The 25285-nt window shown below is 39.3% G+C and overlaps 3 protein-coding genes across 9 annotated transcripts; 2 read left to right on the forward strand and 1 right to left on the reverse strand.

Annotated features, from left to right (window-relative positions):
* Positions 1 to 259: 259 nt before the first annotated feature.
* Positions 260 to 5462, reverse strand: LOC148088642 (uncharacterized). 7 transcript variants are annotated; one of them, XM_087798353.1, is made up of 11 exons: positions 4822 to 5462; positions 3689 to 3714; positions 3438 to 3527; positions 3102 to 3242; positions 2781 to 2968; positions 2561 to 2697; positions 2361 to 2454; positions 1642 to 2160; positions 1386 to 1521; positions 1169 to 1297; positions 260 to 1050 (listed from the first exon to the last, which is right to left on the reverse strand). In XM_087798353.1, exons 3-8 carry the CDS (start codon positions 3517 to 3519, stop codon positions 1864 to 1866), a joined length of 939 nt encoding a protein of 312 aa, XP_087654479.1. In that variant the 5' UTR covers positions 3520 to 3527; positions 3689 to 3714; positions 4822 to 5462; the 3' UTR covers positions 260 to 1050; positions 1169 to 1297; positions 1386 to 1521; positions 1642 to 1863. The 7 variants fall into 7 exon arrangements, with proteins under 7 accessions (XP_087654479.1, XP_087654476.1, XP_087654477.1 ...); XM_087798350.1 differs by having other exon boundaries at positions 3689 to 4483; XM_087798351.1 differs by having other exon boundaries at positions 4387 to 5462.
* A 1867-nt stretch (positions 5463 to 7329) lies between these two features.
* On the forward strand, positions 7330 to 9358 carry b3galt8 (beta-1,3-galactosyltransferase 8). Its single transcript, XM_087811071.1, has one exon. It carries the CDS (start codon positions 7388 to 7390, stop codon positions 8360 to 8362), a length of 975 nt encoding a protein of 324 aa, XP_087667197.1. The 5' UTR covers positions 7330 to 7387; the 3' UTR covers positions 8363 to 9358.
* Positions 9359 to 17024: 7666 nt separating this feature from the next.
* LOC148088644 (dual specificity testis-specific protein kinase 2) lies at positions 17025 to 23884 on the forward strand. The gene is made up of 7 exons (XM_087811189.1): positions 17025 to 17234; positions 17873 to 17994; positions 19999 to 20047; positions 22429 to 22602; positions 22743 to 22826; positions 23077 to 23167; positions 23544 to 23884. The coding sequence occupies exons 1-7, from the start codon at positions 17040 to 17042 to the stop codon at positions 23645 to 23647; spliced, it is 819 nt and encodes a 272-aa protein (XP_087667315.1). The 5' UTR covers positions 17025 to 17039; the 3' UTR covers positions 23648 to 23884.
* The last annotated feature ends 1401 nt before the right edge of the window (positions 23885 to 25285 follow it).

The raw sequence follows: 25285 nt of genomic DNA on the forward strand, positions 1-25285 counted from the left end.
TTGCTATTGAACTGATTTGTCTGTGAAACATTGTGAACAGTTTTTCTGACAGTTAGTCAAGATTTACACTAGGAACAAATGTACACTGATAGTGTTAGTCACTATTGACACTGATAGCATTTTAGTGTTAATCAGAATTAACTCTCTCTCAACTACTCTTGTTGCGTGTTACATCTATTCAACACTGTCTTTAGTGTTAAAATAGAATAGTACCAAAAATACAGGGAAATAATATAGATAGATTCTCAAACTACATTCATGCGTTACAAAAAACATTTATTTTCAAAAAGTGCAGTGCATACAAAATGGACATTGGACAATGAAATATTGACATAGTTGACATAAAAATGCTTATCAGGGCAACATTAAATGGCAGTATGGAACTAAATAGTGAGAGGTGTCAGTCTGTCCATAAGACATTTGAATTTCCATTGGTCTGAAATACAGCAACTCTTTTACATGAAATACTTTGAATTCCAGTAATGGTGTGATTGACATTTTGAATGCAAAGTAATGGTCATCAAAACAAAGAGTTTTAACCACTGAGCCAGTCAGAATAACTATTTCATCTTTAACAACAATCTTACTAATACTATAAAATACTGGCATCTCATCAGCTACCTCAACGCATACTATTAAACCAGTGCGATATTCTGTGCCAAAATGCTTTACTCACTTTACAGACAGAACATGTGTGGATACTTCAACATTTAGTTTAGCAGCAATCTCTGCACCTTCTTTCAAATCTCTAAGCTGAACCATCTTTGCAGGACCAATGTTCAACCTGCATTGGATAAAATACTCCCAATTAACAGCCATGTGTCTTTGGTGTTTTTTTGCCAACATTTTTGAAACTTTTCAGTTGGGTCAGTGAGCCTTAGAGAGCTCATCAAACGCAGCAAGAGAACTGACCGACTTGCAGGGAATGGCCTGTTTGTCCAAAACAATGAAGAACTCCTCAATGCAGCTCTTCATCCTCCCAATCGCGAGCAGATGAGGCTGCATGATATTTTTGATGCCATCAAGATGCTCGTCCAAGTTTGTTCCACTCTGAAAATAACAAAAGCACAAATTAAATGAATATCCTAGAATGAGTTAGTTAAAATAAAATTAATAGAAACCATTAACAAAAAATATATACAGTATTTGAAAAGATAAAAGTACAAACCTTTCCTGAACATGACCAGATGCTTCTCAGCTTGGGATACGGACACCTTTCCAGGTCTTTTCCTGCCTTGAGCGGTGGGAGGAATTAGATGGATGAGGAGGAGAATTGAGGAGAGATCACTGTCCCAACCTGCGGACAAAAAATATAAAATGTCAAATTAAAAATAATAAGTTATTTTAACAGAAAAATAAGCCATGGTGGAAATAAATCATAATACCGGAGACGGCAGTTTCATTGTCTCTCCACTCTGGATGTGATGATGCCTCTGCACAGTGTATCAAGTCTCCGAGGTCGCCTGAGGGTGGAAGTGCTTTGCACAGCTGGATGACTTTTTCTTAAATGTGGTGGGCCACCTAAATAGAGTGATACTTCCATTAGCACCGTGTATCATAAAGAATTAAATAAAATGATACAATAGTTAGCATTGCTTTCACAAGGGACATCACAGCTCTACAGCCAGTATGGTGACTAACCTCTCCAAGAATCTGGCAGTCACATCCTCACCAAACTGCAGTGTGAAGTCCTGCTCAATCTGCAAAAGATAAGTCATAACAGGACAGTTTGAGAATGATACAGTGCATGATACTGTTTCTCAAAGGAGAGAAGTTTAGCAAATTAGATTTAACATAATACAATATATGCTAGAAAATACTTCATTTCCAGGCCTTTGACATCTTTGAAGCGGGGAAATTTGGTCAATACATCAGCTGAGGTCTAAGCAGCATATTGCGCCGATATTCAAATGTCATCTTCATCTTTTGCTGTACAGACGCCTCATTAGGGGTATATCTCATGAAGGAGATGGCCTCTTTGCACTTCACTTCACTCAGGAAAACCTCAGGACAATATGAAGCATCTCTTTTAGCCCTTGGCCCTCCACCTGTTGGCTGACGTGATGGCCTCCTCCTGTCTGCTGATGAACTCCTCCTTTGAATTGTTTTCAGTCTCCATGCTAAGTAACCACTGCCACTCTCAGGATCATAGAAATGCTCCTGAAAAATAGCAGAAAACAGCACCATGGAATTAAAATGTGTTTAATACTAGTCTATAGATAAATTAACCGCCCTGATCTCTGATATTGAATATGTTTAGTTGTATGAGCAATATAATGTTGAGTTCCAAGACCAGTGAAACCGAACTGAGCATAATGTTCATTCAACAATGTAACAGTGAAAGCAGATGTCAGTCTTACATATCCATTTTTGGAGTACGGGTCCATCAGGTATGGGAAAACCTCAATTATGCCACGTGCATACTTCTCTCTGACATCACGAGGGGGAGTCGTCCTGCAGGGATAAAGAAAAAAAAGTATAGAAATTCTTTTTTTAGAGCACGTCTGAAATGATGTATATATAATATATATATATATATATATATATATATCCTAATTACCCATGAATTTCGGTCATGTCTGCAACCAAAATATTAACCAGCTGTCGCCGAGAGGAGTTAGTCAGACTTTTGGACCGGTTGTACTCCTTCATAATTCTCTCTCCACCAGGCTTTTTGGCCAGAACAGATTCAACCAACTACAAAAGAAAAAAAGTGAATGTTCAATTTGCAATTGTTATCTAGTGGCAAAAGGCAGAAAACTTTTGGAGAGGAAGCTTACGTGTTTGGCATCTTCACTCTCCCGCTCCCGTTTTCTTGAGGGGCTGTTTTCGTCTATAACAATGGTGCCATCGGAGTCACAGTTCACAAGTTCCAGAACTACCATATCATCAGGGTGATTCAATGAATTTTCAGGATTAGTTGTGATGTCATCTGAAACCAAGCTGATGGATGGAGAGACCAGGGAATCTAAGTGGAGTCCAAAAGAGATGAAAGGAAGGAAAATAGAACATTCATGACATATTGGTTTTCTCAAAACAAAAAGTACTGGCATCAGTAATCCTACTTAAGACTTTGTAGCGAGATGAGAGAGCAAGTTTACCACTGTCAAATCTGATGGTAAATACACCAGTATTAGGCTCCTGTACTACTTCTTCAAACATGTCAGCATCCACCTCGGTTCCCGTCTCGTCATAAACTCTGATGCCTTTGATGGAAGTTGGCATAGAGAACTTCAATAAAGCTAAAGAAAAAAAAGAATCACTAAATCAAGCCATATGAAACACAAGATTTCAGAATACACAACCAAGATTAGTATGCACATGTGAGGTCTTTAGATGGCGCCAATGACGTTTTTACACGGCCATACAGCCACTGAACATAACAACGTCCCACCCCACAATAAAATCAAAGAAAATAGCAATACGAGATGACTTACCAGCATTCAAGAATTCCTCTAAGCTTGGATCATTGATCTTTACATATTTCTGGTCCCTGTTTATTTTAGTTTTAATCAACATGATGTCACCTGTAAAAAAAACAACTCACATTATAATATGCAACAACAAAATTCTTAATTTTATCCTAATACAAGGAGAAATTGATTAAAATGTAATTATAGTTTTCGTGTGTTGGTCTAACACCTACGTCAAATTGATCTTCATTCAACATTTTTTTTATTGAACTTACCATCCTTGAATACAGTACACACGCATCTGAAACGTAGAATGACATGATATATATTAATTCTACTGAATATAGGAGGTAGATAAAGCTATGTTATTATCAGCTCAATAATAGGAACAGAATAGAGGCATATGCAACTGATCAGACCGCTTAGTATAGAAACGTGGAAATCAAGGGTGTCACTACATTGAGCTCATGACATCACACCAACTTTAGTAAAGCACAGAAGGGCTTGAGTCGCTTTCTGATTCTTAATGAAGGCAGAGCTTGACTTACCATTAGCTTGCGGAGCTCAACAAGTAGTTGCACAGGAGTTGTTCACATCAACAGACTTTACACAGACATGTGCTATTTCCAAAATGGCCGCCGTGCTCATCCAATCAGCAGGGCGCATACAGGTATAAACTGAGCTTGCACGCCGCTGATTGGACAAGACGACTTCACGTGAGGCTAGCTAAGATGCTACTTATCTTAGCTTACATCTTAGCTACGGCACCTTCAACAGCACGAACGTTTAATCGGCGTGTTAAATAACGGATGCGGTGAACAGTCGTTCACAATGACGACGGACGTTAGAGCCCCTCGAAAACAGTACCCCCAGACCGCGAACCAAACCGGGTGAACTTTCGTGACCGTTTGCTGCTTAAGATCCCCAATGTCTTAAAACAAACACAATTGCAGAGGAAAGCGGGTATACCTACTTCCAAAGCCAAGTCGTTGGCACTACACCTCCGCCTCCGGACTGCTAGTGCTTGGCTTGCTTCTCCGCACACGTCGCGTGTTACTAAAAACTAAAGCCTGACAGAGGGGGAGTGGCGCGGGAATGAACTACCTTACTTACTGGCGTGCGCATGTACAGACAGCATATACATCTGTTGTTTTGAGCGAGCACAATAAACCGAATATACACAATAATTCATAGTGGTATTGGTTACAAGTGTCTACACGTGGTGTTCACTGCGCAGGTTAACTGTACCGCATTACAAGTAATATAATGTAACTTAATGTTGGTGAACCACATAGCAATTCATCTACATTAGAAGTCTAAAAAGCGAATGGTAGTACAGTCACGGTGAATACAATTGTATAAATCGTTTAATTCATTTAAATATAAGTCAGCAGATGGAGAGACTTACCACAGTCTTTACCAATGGAAAAATGGCGGTGGTCCATGAGGTCCAATTACTCTAGAAACTTCTGGATCATTTGAAATGGGCGGAGCATATTAAGATATTAACACTGAATATTGTTAAATTGACCCTTGACAGTGTTCATTCACTTTTTACACTGAATAAATAACACCTGGGTTTTAACTCTGGATATTGACAACAGCACTGCAGGGGGAGGAGCCACGTTTTACACCTGTTGTTGTTGTGTTACATCTGGAAGAGTTAAACCAGTCTATGAAATAGTTAAAATACATTAACACTTCCTTTTTGACACTTGGAAATTTACTGTGTACGTTTAAACCGTATGTGGTACGTAAGACAGAGTTGAGTGTGTAGAATGGTTGTTTGCTGATGGGTTCCAGTGTAGTGGTTCCTGTTCCAGGGCGAAATATGTTGCTAAATAAATTGCATCATGTCACTGTGGTAATACTAGAATGAAGGCTTTAGCACAGAGGTACTTCTGGTGGCCAAAGTTGGATGCCGACATTGAAGTTTTGGTCGAGGAATGTTTCAAATGCCAAAAAGAAGAAACTCACCAAGTGTTTCCAGAGTATAACAGTTGCTTTTCAGGAGAAAACATCTCAGCTGTTGTAGAACCAGTACCAGGAAATGCAAAAACTGTGACAAATGGCAGACGACCTCAGACCGGGACACAGTCGCCACAGTTTATTGGATTTGTTCACTGTGTTCAGGGAACAACATTAAAACCAAATTATTTGAAAGATTATTCATGTGAAATTGACGAGAAATTTCAAAAAGGAAAAAAGAAAATTAAAATTACGATTGTTTTTATAAGGTTTGTAGAGTGTTTAGAAGAAAACAGATTAAGGGAGAGGAATGTAGTAGTAGAGTAGTTATTTTATGTTTGGTTAGTAAATGGCGGCACAAGACTTATCTAATTGATTGTGTGCTAATTGTGGGTTACTAGAGACGTCAAAAGTTGTTTATGGTCGCAGTAAAATTCCCATCTAAGCTGTCTCTGAATCATTATTTATTTTTATATAAAGATATCACTATATATATATATTTCAGTGGCCCTAATACTCCGTCGGTCGCCTACGTTGAGCCCGACCCACTTTAATATTAATAATACTTGCTTAATAGACAAGAAAGGACCGGAAACACCGGATATATTAACATTCGTTTGTCATCAATCAATCAGAATAATATCGTTTTAAAAATGATTTGAATATGATTTAAACAATATTGATCGGAATGAAATTACGTAACATAGATGTTGTTTATGACACCATCTTGTGGACAAATTATATTACTGCATATCCTATCAAGTTTACTAACATCTTCGTTTTAAAAATGAAAAAAATGCCTGTTTCTGATAACAAGCCCGTCATTGTGCAGTGGAATGTTTTAAAATAAGTTAGCAAACAAAACAGCCGTAGTGCAATGTAATTATTGTATTTACCCAAAACACACATAATATTCTCAAGAACACAGATAATAGGAGTTTTTTTGCGACGTGTAAATTGCATTAAATATTATTCCACTTGTCTTTTGACAACTGCTTGTGTCCACCTGTGTTCCTGTCGCCTCATTTCCTCTTGCAACCTAATTTCTTCTGAGCTTGTTGGTGAATTACATGAAATAATTGTATACTGATCATTTCAACGAACAATGCCAATTATAAAAAAGTATAATTAAATGAAAACATTTTTGCTAAAAAGAACAAACCCAATAAAAGTTGTTCCCTGAATAGTAAGCCTTTACCATCAAAACACACGCCACAGTTATTGGGAATAATTTTGCTTTGGCCCTGTTACACGAGTTAGACTTATGATTGAATTAACCACGCCATGCATCTTCCATTGTCTTATTCTCCGTTGTGAGTTGTTGAAAAAAAAAAAAAAACTCTTTCTTGAAGGAAGGTACTTTATCATCGAAGTATCGCCCGCAGCATGTAAACTCGTCAACACAGTCAAACATGTGCTCAACGGACTCACAACGCCCTCTTGTGTCCGCAGTTACGAAACACAAACTTCAATTATTGATACCAGACAAACATGCATTTTCTGTTATCATTACTATAATAATTGTAATACTGTTATATTATTTTTAATATAATAATGACGTTAAGGTAAGGTTAAGGGTAACACATATACTAATGAACAATTTACTGTACTAATAAAGACACTTAAGTTAGTTCATTTTCAATTAAAAATTGTGTTGCACATCAGTCTGTCATGTATTGTATCGTTAAAGAGTACCGATTTGCCTCCAATGTTGTTGAAAACTGTTCGCCAACTTTTATTAAAGTAGGAAGCAATATTGTACACGGTTTTAAAACACCGTGGGTCGGGCTCAAAGTAGAGAAATAGGCAGATCTCAACGTCACCCCGTTCTCCTGACTGCGGCCAGGGGGTTCTCGCGTTTGGCGCCTGCTGACAGAAAACCTTCGAGGCGAAACTTGACTAAACCCCGCCCTCGTTGCTTCGCGGAACATGTGACGTCACTCAATAGTTTCCGTGTTGAGGTCCAACTCGAACCCGGGATAAACCTTGCTCGATTGCTGAGAGCAATGAAGAAACGTCTTTCCTGGAGGACGGTAAAAATTCTAGCACTTTCCGCGCTGCTCTTCCTGTCTGCTCATGTGCTAGTGAGTAAGGTAACACTCAGCAAACATGTCCCGAAACTCCTTCCATCTCCTCCTGAGGACTTCCGCATTCTGTCGCCTCAAACATACGAGTATATCTTTAACCAGCCCGACGCCTGCAAACTTAGGACCCCCTTCCTCGTTCTTTTGGTCCCTGTGGCTTCGCAGCAGACTTCATCTAGGGACGCCATCAGGAGAACCTGGGGGGCCCCAAGTGAGCGCACCTTAACTTTGTTTTACATGGGCGTGCCTGAGGGGGGGGTGGACCCGGGCACCCAGCTCAAACTAGAGCAGGAGAGCCGCCAGCACGGTGACGTCATCCAGATGAACTTTGTAGACAGCTACAGGAATCTGACCATCAAGACTGTCATGATGATGAACTGGCTGAGCGTACACTGTTCCAATGCTTCTTTTGCAATGAAAGTGGACTCGGACATCTTTGTCAACGTCAACTACCTCCTCCAGCAGCTGCAGGGGTCACACAAGCAGGCCTTTATCACTGGGTCTGTGATCAATGATGGCAGGCCAAGGCGGGATGTTGGAAGCAAATGGCATCTGTCAAAGAAGGAGTACCCAAATGAGAGCTTTCCTCCTTATGTGTCGGGTGCTGGCTATGTCTTCTCAGTGGACCTAGCTCGCCGCATATCCTTGGCCTCCAGGTTCGTCCAAATGATCCCCATGGAGGACGTCTACGTGGGCCTGTGCCTACGGGTTCTCGGGGTGCAGCCCGTCTACTCCAGAACATTACTGCCTCCGAGGGACCTTTTTGAGATCCAGAATCTGAAGTACAACCGGTGTACGTTTGCCAAGCGGATTATTGTGAATGGGTTTGAGGCAGAAGAACTGCTCAGAGTTTGGCCAGACTTTTCTCAGAGTCACGCAGACTGTTCTTGGATATAGGTTCCTCTCAAGTTAACCTGTTATGGTGTGCAGTTATTACCTCTGGATTCAAAGCCAGGTGGCTTAAAGAATAGTTCTGAGTCACTATAACTAGAATTAGACAAGTAAATTAGAATTAGACAAGATTCTATAGTAACATGTATATTTTTTTAATTACTTCACTTGCTGCCTGAACAGATATATTTATTTATATATACATGTTTTTTATTTTATTTTATAACGATGCTAAACTTGTTTTCTTGGAGAAATACTAATGCATTAAAAGGCAATTAATACTATGCATTATTTAAGATTATATATCAAAATGAATATATTTACTTTAAAACTATATAATACACTTTTTTCAAGTTTTTCTTTAAAAATATACTTAATGAATAATGCATAATTACTAATAATCAGTGCAATAACATGGCCTTATAGATGTTTTCCTTTCTAGAAAAAAAACGAGCCACAAGCTTGTGAGACCATTGTGATTCTGAATATTAGAGTACTCTATTGTACATTCAATCAAACAATCAATCTAATTGTGTTGTTGCTGCTTAGGTTTGTGTATTTCATACATTTTTTCCTACAAATATCAATCAGGGATGGATTAAAATGTACTTTCTGCTAGTGAATGAAATTGTATTTATTAACCTAATGCATCTTTGCATACTTTGTCCTTTATCTGGGTTTACTTACTTACATCTACTGTCTGCTGAATATATATGTTCTTTTTTCTGTTTATTTTTTGTATATATGTGCCTGGTCCATTGAATATGTTTCGACCCTTACATCTCAATAGTGGTGGCTCCCACTTCTTATGTGCCTGATTCTTGTAGTTGTACACGTTGACCTGCAGGTGGCGCCGCGGATCTACTTGCTTGGCTCAGCATAAAAGCAGACACTTCTGTGTTGCTCCTTTTTTGCTCTGAATGTTATAGACTTACTGGTTATTATGCAATGACGTTGAACATCTCCTCCTTCCACATCTATAAATAAAAATTGTAACTCTTGGGAGACTGAGTCTTTTTTCGGTTCCTTTTTTAAAATTCTTATTTCACAAAGCAAATGATTCTGAAATTGCAATCAGAGAAGCAACATAGGGAGCAAGTTTAATGTTTTAAACCCCTGGCTTGATAAGGATTCAGCAAATATTTAACATTTAACATACCTTTCTGGTCTCGATATATTCTATATATATGATACATTTCATATAGCAAATTTAGCATTGTCTGCAATTTTTAAATTATGGTGAATTAAGAAACTTAGTACAGATGAGCATCAGGGTTGTGCTACACTCTGTGTTTTTGTCAGTGTGACTCTGCTTACTGGTGGGTGGAGCCTCACTGCTGGTTTCTAAGACGACACATGAAACATTGGCATCAGCAGGCAGCTCTACTGTTTCCTGCATAAAAGTGAAGCAGCTGCAGGAGTTGTTGTTATTCCACACGAACTAGCAATTGGATTGATCATACTGGACTTTCTCCGAATCTAGTGAAGAAACGTGAGTGAACCTGAGAAAATTTTGTCAATGGCAGAGCATTTAGTAGAATCTTTTTAATTCACGTGTTACAATCATAGAACATTTCTAATGACACAGTGATTCTCAGCAGTAACATTTCAGTTTTCAGATCAAAGGAAATAACACAAAGAAAAGTATAAAAAAATTAACATAGAATAGAATACATCATATATTCACTCGGCTCCTGCACGCAAATTCAGAATTATACAGCCTAATAGCAGGAAGGAATGAATGAGTACCCAGAGTCTATTGCTGTTGCATTTGGGAAGGAGCGATCATGCTCCATCTGCCTCTCTGCTCACTGATGACAGTGTTCAGTGGATGACTGTCATCATCCATGATTGACAGTAGTTTGTATAGAGATATCCTCTGCTACTGCGACCAGTGAGTCCAGCTTCTTGCCAACCACAGAGCAAGTCACTATGCTTCTGGTTCATAACGTAATACATAACAATGCAATGAAATCACACAAAAATGTATGTTTTCTGTTGCTTTCTAAGTAGTAGTTGTGTCTACATGTTTGTCACTCAACTGCTGTCTGTGTGATTCGCTGCTCTTCCACAGTTTCCACTCGGATCCTTCTGCACCATTGTCTGCAGGATGCAGATGAATAGCTTACTAAACCAATGGAGTAAGTATAGGCAAAATACTGATATATTTCCATTGAAGTAGGGAATATAAGGTTGTTTTTTCAACGGGCGTTGACTCCAAGATCTTTTAAAGGAGTTTTGGCTAGATCAGGACAACAGGTTAATCAGGAGTCAACAGTTATGGCTGCCTAATAACTTTGTTCTTTTTGTGAGTTTGCATAATAGTGCAATGTTTGGGACAGTAGCATGTAAAAGGTACATGAAGAGTTACATACAAAATAGTTATGTATTTTTCTGTACGCAAAATCACATTCCTCTTTTATAATATTGGTATCAAAATATTACGCATTAGGCGTTTAGAACAGTCAAATGCATTCTACTGTGCACATTTCTCCATGACCCCTGACACTATCCTTCACCCACTCGCACAAGGACCGTGCTGTCTTGAACAGCAATGACAACACAATTCACCTAATTTTCTTTGTGTGGCTTCTCTTAGAAAAACTAATCTGGACATGATACAGTCTAATTTCTTAGACTGTATCATGTCCAACTATATTTCCTGCTAATAAACGAAGAGCTTGACAGCTTTATTGTTGGTTAGTCATAAACAATGTAAATGTAAAGACAATGTAAATAACTTTACAAGAAGGAGCTGTCTCGCATACAGGTAATACAAAACTCTGCAGCGAGAATTCTGACCTCTAGTAGAAGAACTCACATTTCCCCGATCCTTAAAACTCTTCACTGGCTGCCAGTTTTTTCCAGGATCAATTTCAAAATTCTGGTTCTTACCTTTGGAGCTAATTATGGTCAGGCTCCTCCTTACATCACTGATCTGATCCAACCTTACATCCCAGCTCGGGCTCTGAGGTCTGTGGACCAAAATCAACTGATGGTTACGCGCACACACTTCCGGACCAGACGAGAGAAGTCCTTCCAGGCTGTTGCTCCTAAGCTTTGGAACAATCTTCCTCTCCCTCTGCGCTTGATGGATCTACTGACTCTTTCAGGAAACATCTTAAGACATTCTTATTTGTGCAGACTTTTCCCTGATTTTCTGCGACTCCTTTGTTTGTCTTATGTGTCTTTGCCTTTTATAGTATATATTTTAACTGTGTATTGTTTTTGATTGTTAAAACGCTTTGTGACCCTGGTCTAGAAAAGGCACTTTAGAAATAACCATTACTTATTCACTTACTTACTCAGGAAGTCCAGTAACTAGGTACACTGGCCAGGGAAAGATTGCTCAGTTTTTCAGTGTTTTTCTCGGTGTTATCTTGATCTTTTTAGTATATATTTTTGAGAGAAAAGGGTTGCTGACCCTGGTCTATAAAAGCGCTCTATAAATATAAATTACTTACTTACTTACCTGCTTGTAGGGGATAAATAGACCGTCACATCTTTGATGTGGGAGACGATCAGTCTCTTTAAGCATTTTGCTATTATGGGGGTAAAAGCAACAAGACTGTAGTCATTAATGCAGTTCACTGTTTTCGTTTTAGGAATTGGAAATAACAAAAGACTGTAGTAAGAAAAGGTTAGCAACAGGCCTTGAATTGATATTTGTATCTACTGTACTTGCTTTAAATGGCAGTGAGGTGTCTGTCTCAAAATATTTAAGTCCTGATAAAAGTAACAACATATCATTTCTGTAGAGTGAGATTTTATGTTTTCCAGTCCCTCTGGATTTCTTTACTGACTTTCTCTTCTCAAATTCGAGTGACAAGTGGTATGATAGCTATTGTAACTTATAGTGGTGATAGAAGGCATTCCTGTCTGGTTCCCCAAGACAATTGAAAAAACACGATACTGAATTGTTTGTAGAGATCGCAGCTTCCGGCAGATGGTTAATAATTCTCTTTTCACTTCCAGGACATTCCTAAGAAACTCTTATTTTAGAATAACCCCTACTCCATTTATCTTCCTATCAATGCCATAGTACTACAACTTAAAACATGCACCTAAGCTTCTCGCCTTTCTACCTTTCCACCTGGACACATAGTATATCCATCTTCCTTCTCTGCATCAAGTCAATCAACTCTCTATCTTTTCCCGTCATCGTCCCAATATCCAAAGTCCCTACTCTCGGTCCCAGACTCCTGCAGTTCCTATTTTCTCTCTGTTTCTGAACCCGCCTTCCTCCTCTCCTCCTTCGGCTTCGACCCAAAGTAGCCCAATTTCCATTGTTTACCTGTAGGTTATTGGCACCAATGGCGGTCGCTGTTAACCCGGGCCTCGACCGATCCGGCATGGAAGACATGGTTGTGATTCGCATATTTGTTTTTGGCACAGATTTTACGTCGGATGCCCTTCCTGACATTTATCCGGGCTTTGGACCGGCTCAAAAAGACACTGGCATGTGACCCCTTAAGGCTGCATTTGATTATAAAGCACATTTAAAATGCATAAAACATGACTGTTTTTAATAAAGCCAATTTAATCATCCTGTATAATAGTAAGGAGAATGTTTTGAAGACGGTGGGTGAAAGTCTTTGGGAAAAAGGCAGAGCTGCAAAGAACATCTTGTGCCGCTGCGAAACGACAACACTTAGTTTAGTCTTGTTCATGGTCATGTACAACTTAAAAGGCTCCGCATTGGCAAGCACCTGGCCGGCTTCCTGCCTACAATATTATCACAACTCATACCATATACGAACATGTTCTTTGCCTGTGTAAACCAAGGTAAGCCCTGAAGGCTACAGGAAATGTGTAACATCATGACTCAACATGTAGAAAGAAGTTGGATTTTCTACTAAAAACAGAATCTGCGCATGTGCACAAATACAAGCACTTTTCCTTTGTATATCCTTATCAAAGTGGAATTAATCGCAGACTTGTTCGTCCCTTTCCACGCCCTAATTTACAAATTTAAATCATATCTAAAGTAACCAGAGTCTTTGATTTTTCTCTCCATGATCAGAAAGAAAACATAAATTTAAACTTGAGTAACAGTTTATATTCGTTCATTTAAAACATTTCTGACATTGATCACATACTTATATTTAAATTACTGCAGACATGCTCTAAATGCTTATATTTTACATAAAGGGTTATTGACGCAAGTACTTTATTTACAGAGATGATCAGGGCCTTATTAAAACATACTAAATGGAGTTTAACAAGAATAAAACTGTTATCAGTAACTTAAAGCAATGAGTAGTGATGATGATGTGAAGATGGTCTAATTGTCTGAGCTTCATATGAATGTGTGGCGCAGCTGCGCAACACATGAGTTAAGTCTCGGTATTGACAGATTCGATCTTTGCTCTCCAATACATTTTTATACGAGTAATTAAAAATTACAAAGCCTGATGTATTTTGATCACTGTAACACTAGCTGTGTACCCGCACATAAGAAGCAAAAAAGTGTCAAAGAAAATAAAGTAATATTGACTTTAACTAGATGAATTGTTTATTTCACGAATAGCTAACCTTCATATATTGTCACTCCAATCGTTAGTTTTTAACATTTTATGTTTAAGTTATTAGAAATACTTTTGTGCAATATTCATTACCCATTTTGTAATAACTCCTACTAGTTAAAACTATGATGGGAAAACACATTTTACACAAGTAAAAGTACTGATTTTTTCCTTGCAGATTCAGTGCGGAGAACGTGTAAGGTGGTTCTACGTCATTTGGTGCTCCGCCCTCTAACTGCTTCACTACTGGTTTATCCTCGAGGCCCTGCCTCATCTCTGAGAAATTAACTCGACACCCAGCTGGGTGCAGCCCACTTCCTATAAGAAGTTGGGAATAACTGCACTTCCTCCTTTTCAACTCAGCAGAAAGCTCCTGACAGTGGAAAACAAAAAGATAACAGTGGAATGTAATGATGTTATGTCCCTCCTAGTGCTCATGGCAGCAGCTCACACGGCTGGGCTTGCGGCAAATGATGGACCTCCGGAGATGGTTTGGTCGTATAAGCTAAAGCCCAAGCGTGAGCAAGTTTGAAAAGTGTGTCGCACATGTTTTTGTAGGACATCCAGTCTTGGAGCGCTCAACCTTTTAGGTTGCGTCCTCGTGAGACTCAGGTGTTCACAGACGCATTCTTGACAGGTGGGGAAGGAACTTCGGGTCAGATCTACACCGGCGGGGTCTGGAACAGACCAGTGTCCAGATGCATCAACTGGCTAGAGTTAAAAGCATTTCGCAATGTCCTGCTTCACTGATCTCCCCAACTGTCACAGTCCAATGTCCTAATGCTGTCAGACAGCTCCACCACCATGGCTTATGTGAATCGCCAGAGCGGATATCAGATCCCCAGCCTTTCAGAGTGTGGCAAAGAAGACTTGGCTGTGGGCACCTGCTCTTTCTCAGAGCTCAGCATGTACCGGGCGCACTGAATGTAGTAGCGGACAGACTGTGAAGGGGGCCTGTCCAGGACGAATGGAGTCTATCCGAGTCGGTGGCTGCTGATATGTGGTCGTTTTTCGATCACCCGGTGGCGGACCTCTTCGCCAACAAGGAGGACTTCAATTGTCTTCTTTGGTCCACCATCATCAGGGCCTCTGATTGCCCCCCACTTGGCGTGGATGCTTTTGCCAACTTGAGTTGGCCTGCTGGCTACTGTTCGCCTTCCCTCCTCCGCGACTCCTCCTCCCCTTGGTTCAGGGAGCGATGCAGGAGAGTCCTAGTTTAATACTGGTACTCCCCGGGCAGGGGGGACTCTGACGGCACCCTGGTGCTGGGTCTGCCTCTCAAAGTGTTGCTCTTGCACGGCAAGAGCTGAGAGGGACTGTGGACCTGGTTACATGTAGGCTTTATGCCTCCAAATGAGGGATGTTCTCTCACTGGTGTGCAGACAGGTCCCTGGACCCTGAGCTCTGATTGGACTCTGCTGTCCTGTCTTTCCTGCAACATTTTTTGGATAACGGATGGACATCAGCCCTAGCAATGAGGCGCGTCGGGTGCTTCAGCGCTTACCCAGCCTCTGGTGATGCGGTTCTTACGGGGGCCTACAGACCAAGTCCCACTGGACATTTTGCTCACACCCACGTGCTTTGTGCTCGCTCCCTTAGTCCAGCTGACAACACAGTTGCTGGAAGCTTGACGTCATGCGTCACGTCAGCAAGCGTAGTTGTGTCCCTCCTTGGGCTCATGGCAGCAGCTCACACGGTGGTGCGGCTGGGCTTGCTGCAAATAAGTGACATTTTTTCTTTTAAGGTTTCGCTCCTTCTGGTCCTGAAATCCACGAAGAGAGCTGGTGAGCTTTGTGCTCTCCCCATTAGCCCTGAGTCTTTCCTTTTGAGTCGAGGAGTCATCAGTGTCATTGAATCCGAACCCAACGTTCCTTCCGAAGGTTCTCCTCCTTCTGGGTGACAACTCTCACACTGCGGGCCTTCCAACCGCCATCTCACTTGGACTCGGGTCAAGATCGCCTTCACCGGTTTGTCCTGTAAACGCGGATGTATAGATAAAGCTGACTGAGCTCACCTCGCGGATATCTGTTTGTTTGGAAACAAAACACGTGGTTGAAGTCTGTCCCTCATCCGTGTGGACGGACTTTGTTAATACAGTCTCGGTATTACCAGTACGAAAGCATTTAAAACCACCTTCAAACCCCGTAATAAGAGGAAGCTCTCGCCTGTTAGCTTAGCTTGCATTCGCTGCCTCTGCTGCACGATAGCTGCTGCTGATGTGGAGCCGAACCTGCTGCAACTGCTGGCTCTCCCGCTTCTGCTGCTGCCAGTGCTGACTTACCGTCCTTCGCTGCTGCTTCTGCCATCGTCTCTGGTGCTGGTGCTGCTGCTGTTTCGGTGGCTACCTGGACTTGCTCAGCTGCTGCTGGGTCCCTCCAGCACCCAAGGATTAGGTCGACGAGCAGGACCTCTGACGTCGAGTGCTGTAGCCCTGCCGAACCTCCTCATCTCGTCCTCCTGCAGAGCCACCCTCTTGGCGAGCTATGATCTGCCAGGGCTCCGGACCAAAAAGAGAGTCCTCCGTTACTGGCCCATCGAGGAGCGCCCGGCTATCTTTCTCTTTCTCAGACAGCGCTGTGGCTAAATCTAATCACAAATGCCGGTGGTCCAGCGTTGCGGTGTCTCCCTCCCAGGATCGCATATGCCTGCGACATCCTGTGGAGGGCGGCCACAGTGTCCTTGACCTCTCCCACATCACGTTCAAACGTGAGCATGTCGAGCACACCGCATAGGAGAGCCATGGTGTTCGCGAGGGAGGCAAAAACATTATTGTTATTTTTATCATCCTTATAATAAAAACGTTATTGTCAGGTCTTCAACACGCTGAAAAAGTCGGAAGGAAGGAAGTCCATCAAATCCTCCTGAACCTTAATTTACCACAGGAGAAATATGAAACCTAATGACAACATATTCATGATCTGTTCAAAGACTGAAAGACTTGCTCTGTCTCTCATTATCTGCTCCACTGAGGAAGTGGAGCCTGAACAATAGAGGTAAATAATCTGTAGTCAAAAATAGACACAGAGGATGTGCACACTGACCAGAGCATCTCTCTGATGGTAACCCACAGGCTTTCATAATCAAATTTAGGAAAATTGAACTTAGATGTCATTCAACTTTATCAGCAGTGTTTTCCCTCCCTAGCAAATATTCTGAGCATGTTTGATGTGGACATGTCCCCCGAGCCCACCAGCCCCTCCCTGTGTTGTGAGTCCGCAGACAAGTGCTACAATGTGGATCGCTGGCAGAAACTGCGTACTGTCGTTCGTAAACTGGAGTTTTGGGAAAACTTCACAGCCGAGATGATCGGAAGTGGCTTCTTCTCCATGGTCTACAAGGAAGAGTCTTATCATGTCCTCCCACACTGTGGCCTGTGTGCAAACACTCAAAAACTGCTTTGTCTTGCTCACTAATTAGAACATTCTTCCAATCCTGTCATTGATCCATCTGTTCTGAATAACACAGGGGAGATGTTCTGCTGCGACATGGGCTTTTATGTAACCTGTGTGAAGCCAGAGTATACAACTTGAGTATATATCAGACCACATGATGGAGGCTTTATTCTCATTGTGGAAATATTTAAAGGCTTTCAGGAGATGCCAAACATAGAATAATCAAGTTGGAAGAATAAATGATTAAAAAACTTTTTTAAGTTTTTAAAATGAAATGAAATATTTAAAATGAGACGAACAAAGATAAAGAAATAGAGATGAAAGATAATAAGAGGAAAAGATACATTGCATGACAAAAAGGATATAGTGAAAAAGCTAAATAAAGGTTATATATTTTTCATATAATTTAACATTGTAATACACAAAGTTAAGTTTTTTAACAGTAAAATTGCTTTTAGAATCGCAGTGTTTTTTTAGAAGGACAATTGAGCTAGTGAAATATCCTGTCAATCCTTCAATCATTTTTTAAGAGAACTGGGCTTTCCCAGTATTTATTAACTTATCAATATTACATTTGCATTCTCATCCTTGCCTAACAGGTGTCACACAGCACCATCAGCAAGGTGATGGTGGTGAAGATCTACAAAAATGACGTGGACCAGGAAAGTATCATACGTGAGATTAGTCTGCTGCAGAAACTCTCTCACCCCAACATTGTAAGGTAACTGTCCTCCACTCTACTCTTTTTTCTTCTTACACACAAACATCACACTTCTCTTCACAAGTTTGTTCTTTACCTTAAATAGCTGACAAAGGGCCCAGATTAAAATATAGAGGTTAACAAAATGTTACTGGGATCAAACAGGATAAAGTCGTTTAACCTGAAAATAAATCTTCCAGGCATTTGCAAAATAGTAAAGGGGTAGGGGCACAGAGTGGAAGTAAATCAATTTTAAAGAATATATCTGCTAATATAGAACCCTGAGAAACTTCACATGAGAGACCAGGAGTGGAGGCTTCCGACTGAAAGTTTCACACTCATTGACCTGTTGCTCAGCTATGAAGAAAGCTTGTCTATTGCAGCATTCCGCAGCTTTTGGGTGGTATGTGCACAGGTCTTCTCGGTAGCGGTGTTTGCCCTCTTGATAAATCAGTGGAAATCCGCTCGATGGCTGGCAGAAAATGTTGTTTTTTTGTCTTTGTATTTTAAAGAATCAAACATTTAAATACTATGTAATGTCAAATTATTTTAAATAAATAAAAATGTACAGTGTAAATATATCCAAATGGATAACCATGACCTGGATGAATGAGAAACTTTCCCGTTTCTCTCTCATTCTGGAAGTGACAGAAATCAATATAACCCCTTGAAACAGATAAAACTTCTGCTGGGGACAACATGAAATCAGTGAGCAGTGAGGTGAGGGGACTGACAAAAGATTAAATGGAGAGAGTGTTAACTAAGTGCTTTTTTGATGAAGTAGGTTAAAGAGTTTCTCTGTCAGGCCTTGTCAGTAGTACAAGCACAGCAATAGATTAATATAAAGGGCCGTTTAAAACTAAATTATTTTCTTTCACACCTTCTATCAAACTCTCTCTCATTTACTATCAAACTCTTTCACATCTTATATCAAACTCTCTAATATCTACTAGCAAAGACTCTCACACACTATCAAACTCTCGCACATCTTCTATCAAACTCTCACATCTTCTATCAAACTCTAACATCTTTTATCAAACTCTCTCAATCTTCTCTCAAACTCATATCTTTTATCAAAATCTCTCACATCTTCTTTCAAATTCACATTTTTTCTCAAACTCTCTCACATCTTCTATCAAACTATCACACATATTTTATAAAACTCTCAAATCTTCTGTCAAACTCTCTCACATAGTTTTTCAAACTACCTCACATATTTTATGAAGCTCCCTCTCATCTGGACATGCACACCTTTCCAGTTATTGTTGCTAAATGTAACTAACAATCATTTCTGAACATTATTCCAAAGATCTCTATATTATCATCATCTTTGGACAAAATGGCCCTTACTGTCCCTCTGGGCGTTTGAGCTCCTCTCTTCCCAACATCCAGCCTTCGGTCAAAAACCTTGGCGTGTTTTTTGACAATAAATTCAGATTTGACAAACAAGTGAAGTCTGTCATCAGGAATAGTTTTTGTAATATTAGTCACACTCCAAACGAGTATCTGGCAGAACTGCTACATATCCATACCCCAGCCAGATCTCTTAGGTCAGCTAACCAGTTATTGCTGGATGTTCCTATAACAAAACGAAAGACCAGAGGAGACAGAGCGTTTGCAGTGGCAGCTCCTCGGCTTTAGAATGCCCTGCCTTGGCATATCCGAAGCACCCAGACCATTGACCTTTTTAAATAACTTAAAACGCACTTTTATTCTGTGGCTTTTAATTCATGTTGAGTTGGACCCCTGTTGGTTCCGTTTGGGTGTGTCATGATGTGCCGTGCATTGTGTGTCTTTTGTGTCGTTGCATCTTATGTTTTGCATCCTTTGTTTTTGAGCACCTGTACAGCACTTTGGTCAACCTTGGTTGTTTTTAAACGTGCTATGTATATATATATATATATATATATATATATATATATATATATATATATATATATATATATATATATATATATATATTTAGATGTTATTTAGATGTTATTTAAATGTTAATTTACCAGTTAACATTTAGTTTCTTTTTAGATATTTGGGGATATGTGTCAAAGAAGAAAAACTCTATCCCATTCTAGAGGTGAGTAAAAGTATTTTTACAAACCACTAGCATTCATTTAATGGAATCAATCATTTACCCAATATCCCAAGGGAAATCTCCAGAGGGATTAATAAAGTTTATCTTTCTCTTTTTTTCTTTCTTTCTCTATTTAAATCTAAATATAGTCAATTAAATGTATATGGAGCTGCAGTCGTTCCTTTAGGACACAAGGCCTCACCTTTGCGAATTTTTGGGTTGAAGACAAATGTCTTCATCAAATGATCAATAGCGTTAGGGAACCAACTGACCAGATCCAGTTATTAATTTGAGATTAGGAAAAATAAATGTAGATTGAGTCTCAGCTAAATTAGAAAAGACACAGAGCACCAGGACAGGGGGGACAGAAGGAAACAAAAAGTGTCTTACTTTTTTGAAAGCAGTAAGAAGAAGCTATGTACTGTATGCTTAATGACTTCTATTGTAAATAGAAACTTTTTTGTTACTACATATAAGTTAAGGATGATGAAACAAAACTTTATGATGATTGGAGAGATTTGCAGCTGTACACCTATGTACCCAATATATTTAGATAAGAAATGTGACAAGAATCTGACAGACTCTGATTTAAAAATGTCTGAATAAGTCTAAAAAACCTTGTTGGTATTCATCATTATGTTTATGTTTAAGGAATACTTAATAATGCGCTGATGACATGTGTGAGCAACTCTCTCCTCATTAAAGTACCGTCTGATCCTCATATCCTCACATTATCCAGTGAAAGGATAAATAACCAGCTTCCCAGAGAGTGTGTGCGTTCCATAAACCCTAAAACAGCTCTAGTCCTTTAATTTTGGGCAGAGGTGTCTGCGATCTGACCTAGGTTCTCAACTTCCTATAAATGGAACTCTGAGGCCCTTCTAGTCACCACTAGAGACTAGGGATAGAACGATAATCGGCCGGATCGATAATCGGCCGGACCGATTATCAGCGCCAATATTAGCATAAAGTCATTCAAACAAATTTAAATGTTGGCATTTTGTAACGGACCGTCTCAAATTACTCATAGAGAGGTAGTCACAAACGCATATTCATGGGGCGTGTCTCCCTTAGTTCCACACAGGTGTCTCTCTCACCTCCCATCAACCCATTAAAAAAACTTCCCCACGATTTTCCCGCCATTCAAAACAACATACACAAACAGAATATTCAATGACATGGTTTTTAGAGCATCATACATTAAACACACATGCTCATATTTGCCAAAACGTATAATATATATATATATATATATATATATATATATAGAGCCAGCCCTCCTGATCAACCTGTCCAACCTGTTGACACTCCTCTTGGACACATTCCGACCCCAACACACCACAGCATAGAACAGGACACTGGCCACCACAGACTGGTAGAACATGCAGAGGAGTTTCCTGCAGATGTTAAATGATCGGAGGCTCCTCAGAAAGTACAGTCTGCTCTGAACTTTCTTGTTGCAGGACCAGTCCAGTTTACTGTCCAGCCACACACTGAGGTACTTATAGTTGTCATCTATCGCCACCTCGTCGCCTCTGATGGACACTGGACGTGGCTTTGTCCTGGACCTCCCAAAGTCCAAGACCAGCCTCTTTGGTCTTTGAGGTGTTCAGCTGCAAGTGGTTTCTTTACACTCGAGTCCATGTATCATACTCCTGTACTCGTCCTCATTGTTGTCTCTGATGCATCCAACAATGGCAGTGTCGTCAGCATATTTCTGAACAAGACTCAGCTAAATTAATAATCTAAAATAATACCAAATAATTGTATTTACTTGCACAGTTGGAAGTGGTTGTATAGTGAAATCTATAAAAACGGCAAAACACAAAAGATTAAATGTAACTGTGTGCTATATGAGTTGTGTTTTATATGAGTGGGTTTAGGGGTTTGTGTATATGTGGAAAGACCAAGTGAGACAAAGGACAAATCAGGTATAACCAAAATGAATCCAAGAAGGGAAAAATGAAGAATCCAGGTGTCAAAATTAACTGTTCTTGCTTCGTCTGAGATTGATCAGTCATAAAATACTTATTCAAATTAAATCAATAACATAACTTAGCTATGTCATTCTGTAATGTGTTTTTTTTTTGATTTGCATATCCAATACTAGCAGCTCTTTTCCCTTGGTTCAAAATAATAATGAAATGATCTTTTTTTTGGAAAAAAAATGTAGCCTCAGTTCTGTTCAATGACCTTTTCCTTAGCCCTGGTAAAATCTGTTTTCCTACGGCTTGTTGTTGATGATCTCTCTCTTCTTTGACATTCAGCGACCAACATCTCTTTCTCACTCTCATAGTGATTTAAGGCAGATATTTTAATTTTAATTAAAGCTGATGTATTGTTTTGGCTCTACTTGTACTTTATTTACTTCATTGTCCATTCAGAACTGTTTGATTCGGGTCACATTTCGCGGACGAGAGGCTTTGGTGACAGATTTTGGACTGGCAAGGGAAGTGGTCGAGCCGACAATTAAGGATGTCGGCAGGAAGTTGTCACTAGTGGGTTCAGCTTTTTGGATGGTACCTGAGATGCTGCAAGGAGAACCATATGACCAAAAGGTAATTTAAAACATTATAATTATACAAACTTTTTAGATTCATTCAGGAATATTATTGTATAGTGCTGTTTTCTTTTAATCCTGTGCAAAAGACAATTTATATATGGCTTATATATGTATAAAATGTATTTCTTGCTCCAGGTGGATGTTTTCTCGTTTGGTATTGTTCTTTGTGAAATCTTGGCCAGAATCCCTGCTGATCCTGAAATTCTTCCAAGAACTCAGGTGACTAACAGCTGTCAGCTGTCAAATTTTTTTTTGTAGTGAAGAGCTTTGTGATTTTTTTTAGGAAGTATCCTCTAGATGGCTCTCTCTAGTTTACAATATTTGACTTTGATTACATCAATACAATACAAAAATATATCATTTTAAACAGGCTATTAAATAACTAAATTACTCTTTTTTAAGGTTACACTCGAAGTTGTACGATTATCAAAATTAAGAACTTAGGTTAAGAATGAGTTTCTTTGCTCAGAATTACGGCCTCAATGTGGACGCCTTTACTGAGCTGGTGAAAGACTGCCCTGAAAGCCTGGTGGAACTCGCATCCACATGCTGCATGGTGAGTAAGATCAATCAATGACATGTAGTATTCTATGAAATATTTACATCCAAACAAATATATCTAAGAAAAAAATGTCAGATTTACAAACCCTAATAAATAATAATAGTTTTATTTTCTTGTTAAACTACTGAAGAATATAAGATATATAAATATTGAACAACATATTGCATGGAATATTTACAAGCACAGTCACTGTTTCCTTGGTCTTTATCCAAACAAAAATGTGTTTGGCAGCGTCAGAGATATTATATTGTTGCTATGATTGTGTCATTTAGTGGAGACATGTTATCATAGTCGATATTTTTCCAAAAAAAAAGGGTTAAACCTGAAGTTGTGGTCATTCCAATCTTCTCTGTTTCATTTGTTCCTATACCCAGGTGGAGTCTTTCCGCGACCAGCATTCACGGAAGTGCTCGATGAGCTAGGTGAACTAGCTGAGAGTTTTGAACTGCTTCCAAAATCAGACCTACCCACCAGCTGAGTGTCCCAGTTCTTGTATGTTCTGTAATCATGTTTTTTTTTTTAATAATCAGCCCAATACTCATGACCTGGAGTTGAACATTAGCGGCAGAGTTGATAGAACGGACATGTCAAGGAAGTTTTGCTTTGATGCATTTGTATATAGATAATTGGACTTTTTAGTAATATAAAATGTGTTTGTATCACAACGGTCAGATTGACAGTCAGTATACTTTTGACAACACCAGCTCTACGGTACACAAAGACAGACTGACCTGGACTCTGTCTGGGTTCCCGTCAGCTGCTGAGGATTTTCTGTTCTGTTCTACACACTTCTCTGTTTAAACATGTTTTGTATAACTATCTGTTCTGAAACATTTTATAGATTGTTTTTGTGTAAATTACATTTATGATTTCACTGTTTATCATAGTATTTTGAGTAGGAAAAAATAATTTCTTTGCTTTTTTTCCTCCACTTTTTTCCATAAATTGAGAATGAAAAACATATAAAAAATAATTATTGTTCGTTAGAAACTGGTCCTTTGTGAAGCTGTTTTTTGAATTTTGAATTTTAATCAAATTCCAGCTACATTTACATCAATATCAAGCAAACATGAATTACATTTTACAAATAACTAAACTTTAGAATATTAGAAGGAACTATGATGTTAAACATCTTAAAAGGGCAGCTTATGTGAAAACCCAACTCTCCTGACTCACATGTTTCAAATGTTGAAGTCTTCCTCTAAAGTTCTCCACCGCATGTAATCTTGGCAAATGAGAGGTTATGAGAGCAGAGTCCATTATGACATAACAATAGGCTTCATTCCTACTCCAGCCAGCTGTAATCCCACCCTGCTTTATTTACACTAGTTCATCACACTATTACACAAATTAAGATGCTGAGTATGCCTGTGTCAGATTCTGCCACACTTGAATAACTCCTTAATAAAATCGGTTCTTCCTGTGAAAGCATCAGGAAATGTTGATGTGATTATTGATAGTCGTCTCTGAAGTAAAATAAAGAAAATGGTTATTTATTTTTATAGCAGTGATGATGCAGCATTTGTTATGCTTGTGAATATAAAAATAATCTTTTAGTATTACAGTTTTTAAATAGTATAAAATGGTATTAACAATATAAACAAGTGATTATGAAGTATTATTGTTAACACTGCTTTTGCTAAACGGCAACCATCAAATGCCAGTTTAGTCATAATAAAATATAAATCAAGAAAATTTGTTATTTTTTACTTTGCTTTTCTATCTTTATCTTTGAACTGCAGCTATTACTAAGCAACCATTACTTATTACAGTTAATTACATTAAACATCACACCGTCAATATCAAGCTTCAGACTCATCAGTCTATTTGAAACTCTTTTCACTTCCAGGACATTCCTAACAAACTCCTCTTTTAGGATAATCCCTACTCCATTTCTCTTCCTATCAATACCAAAGTACAACTTAAAACCAGCAACTAAGCTTCTCACCTTTCCACCTGGTCTCCTGCACACACAGTATATCCATCTTCCTTCTCTGCATCATGTCAATCAACTCTCTATCTTTCCCCGTCATCGTCCCACTATTCAAAGTCCCTACTCTCAGTAACATAATCTTGCATTTCCTATCTCCTCTCTGTTTCTGAACCCAACTATAAA

Source organism: Callionymus lyra, chromosome 1, assembly GCF_982586985.1.
Source record: "Callionymus lyra chromosome 1, fCalLyr1.hap1.1, whole genome shotgun sequence".
Classification (NCBI taxonomy): domain Eukaryota; kingdom Metazoa; phylum Chordata; class Actinopteri; order Syngnathiformes; family Callionymidae; genus Callionymus; species Callionymus lyra.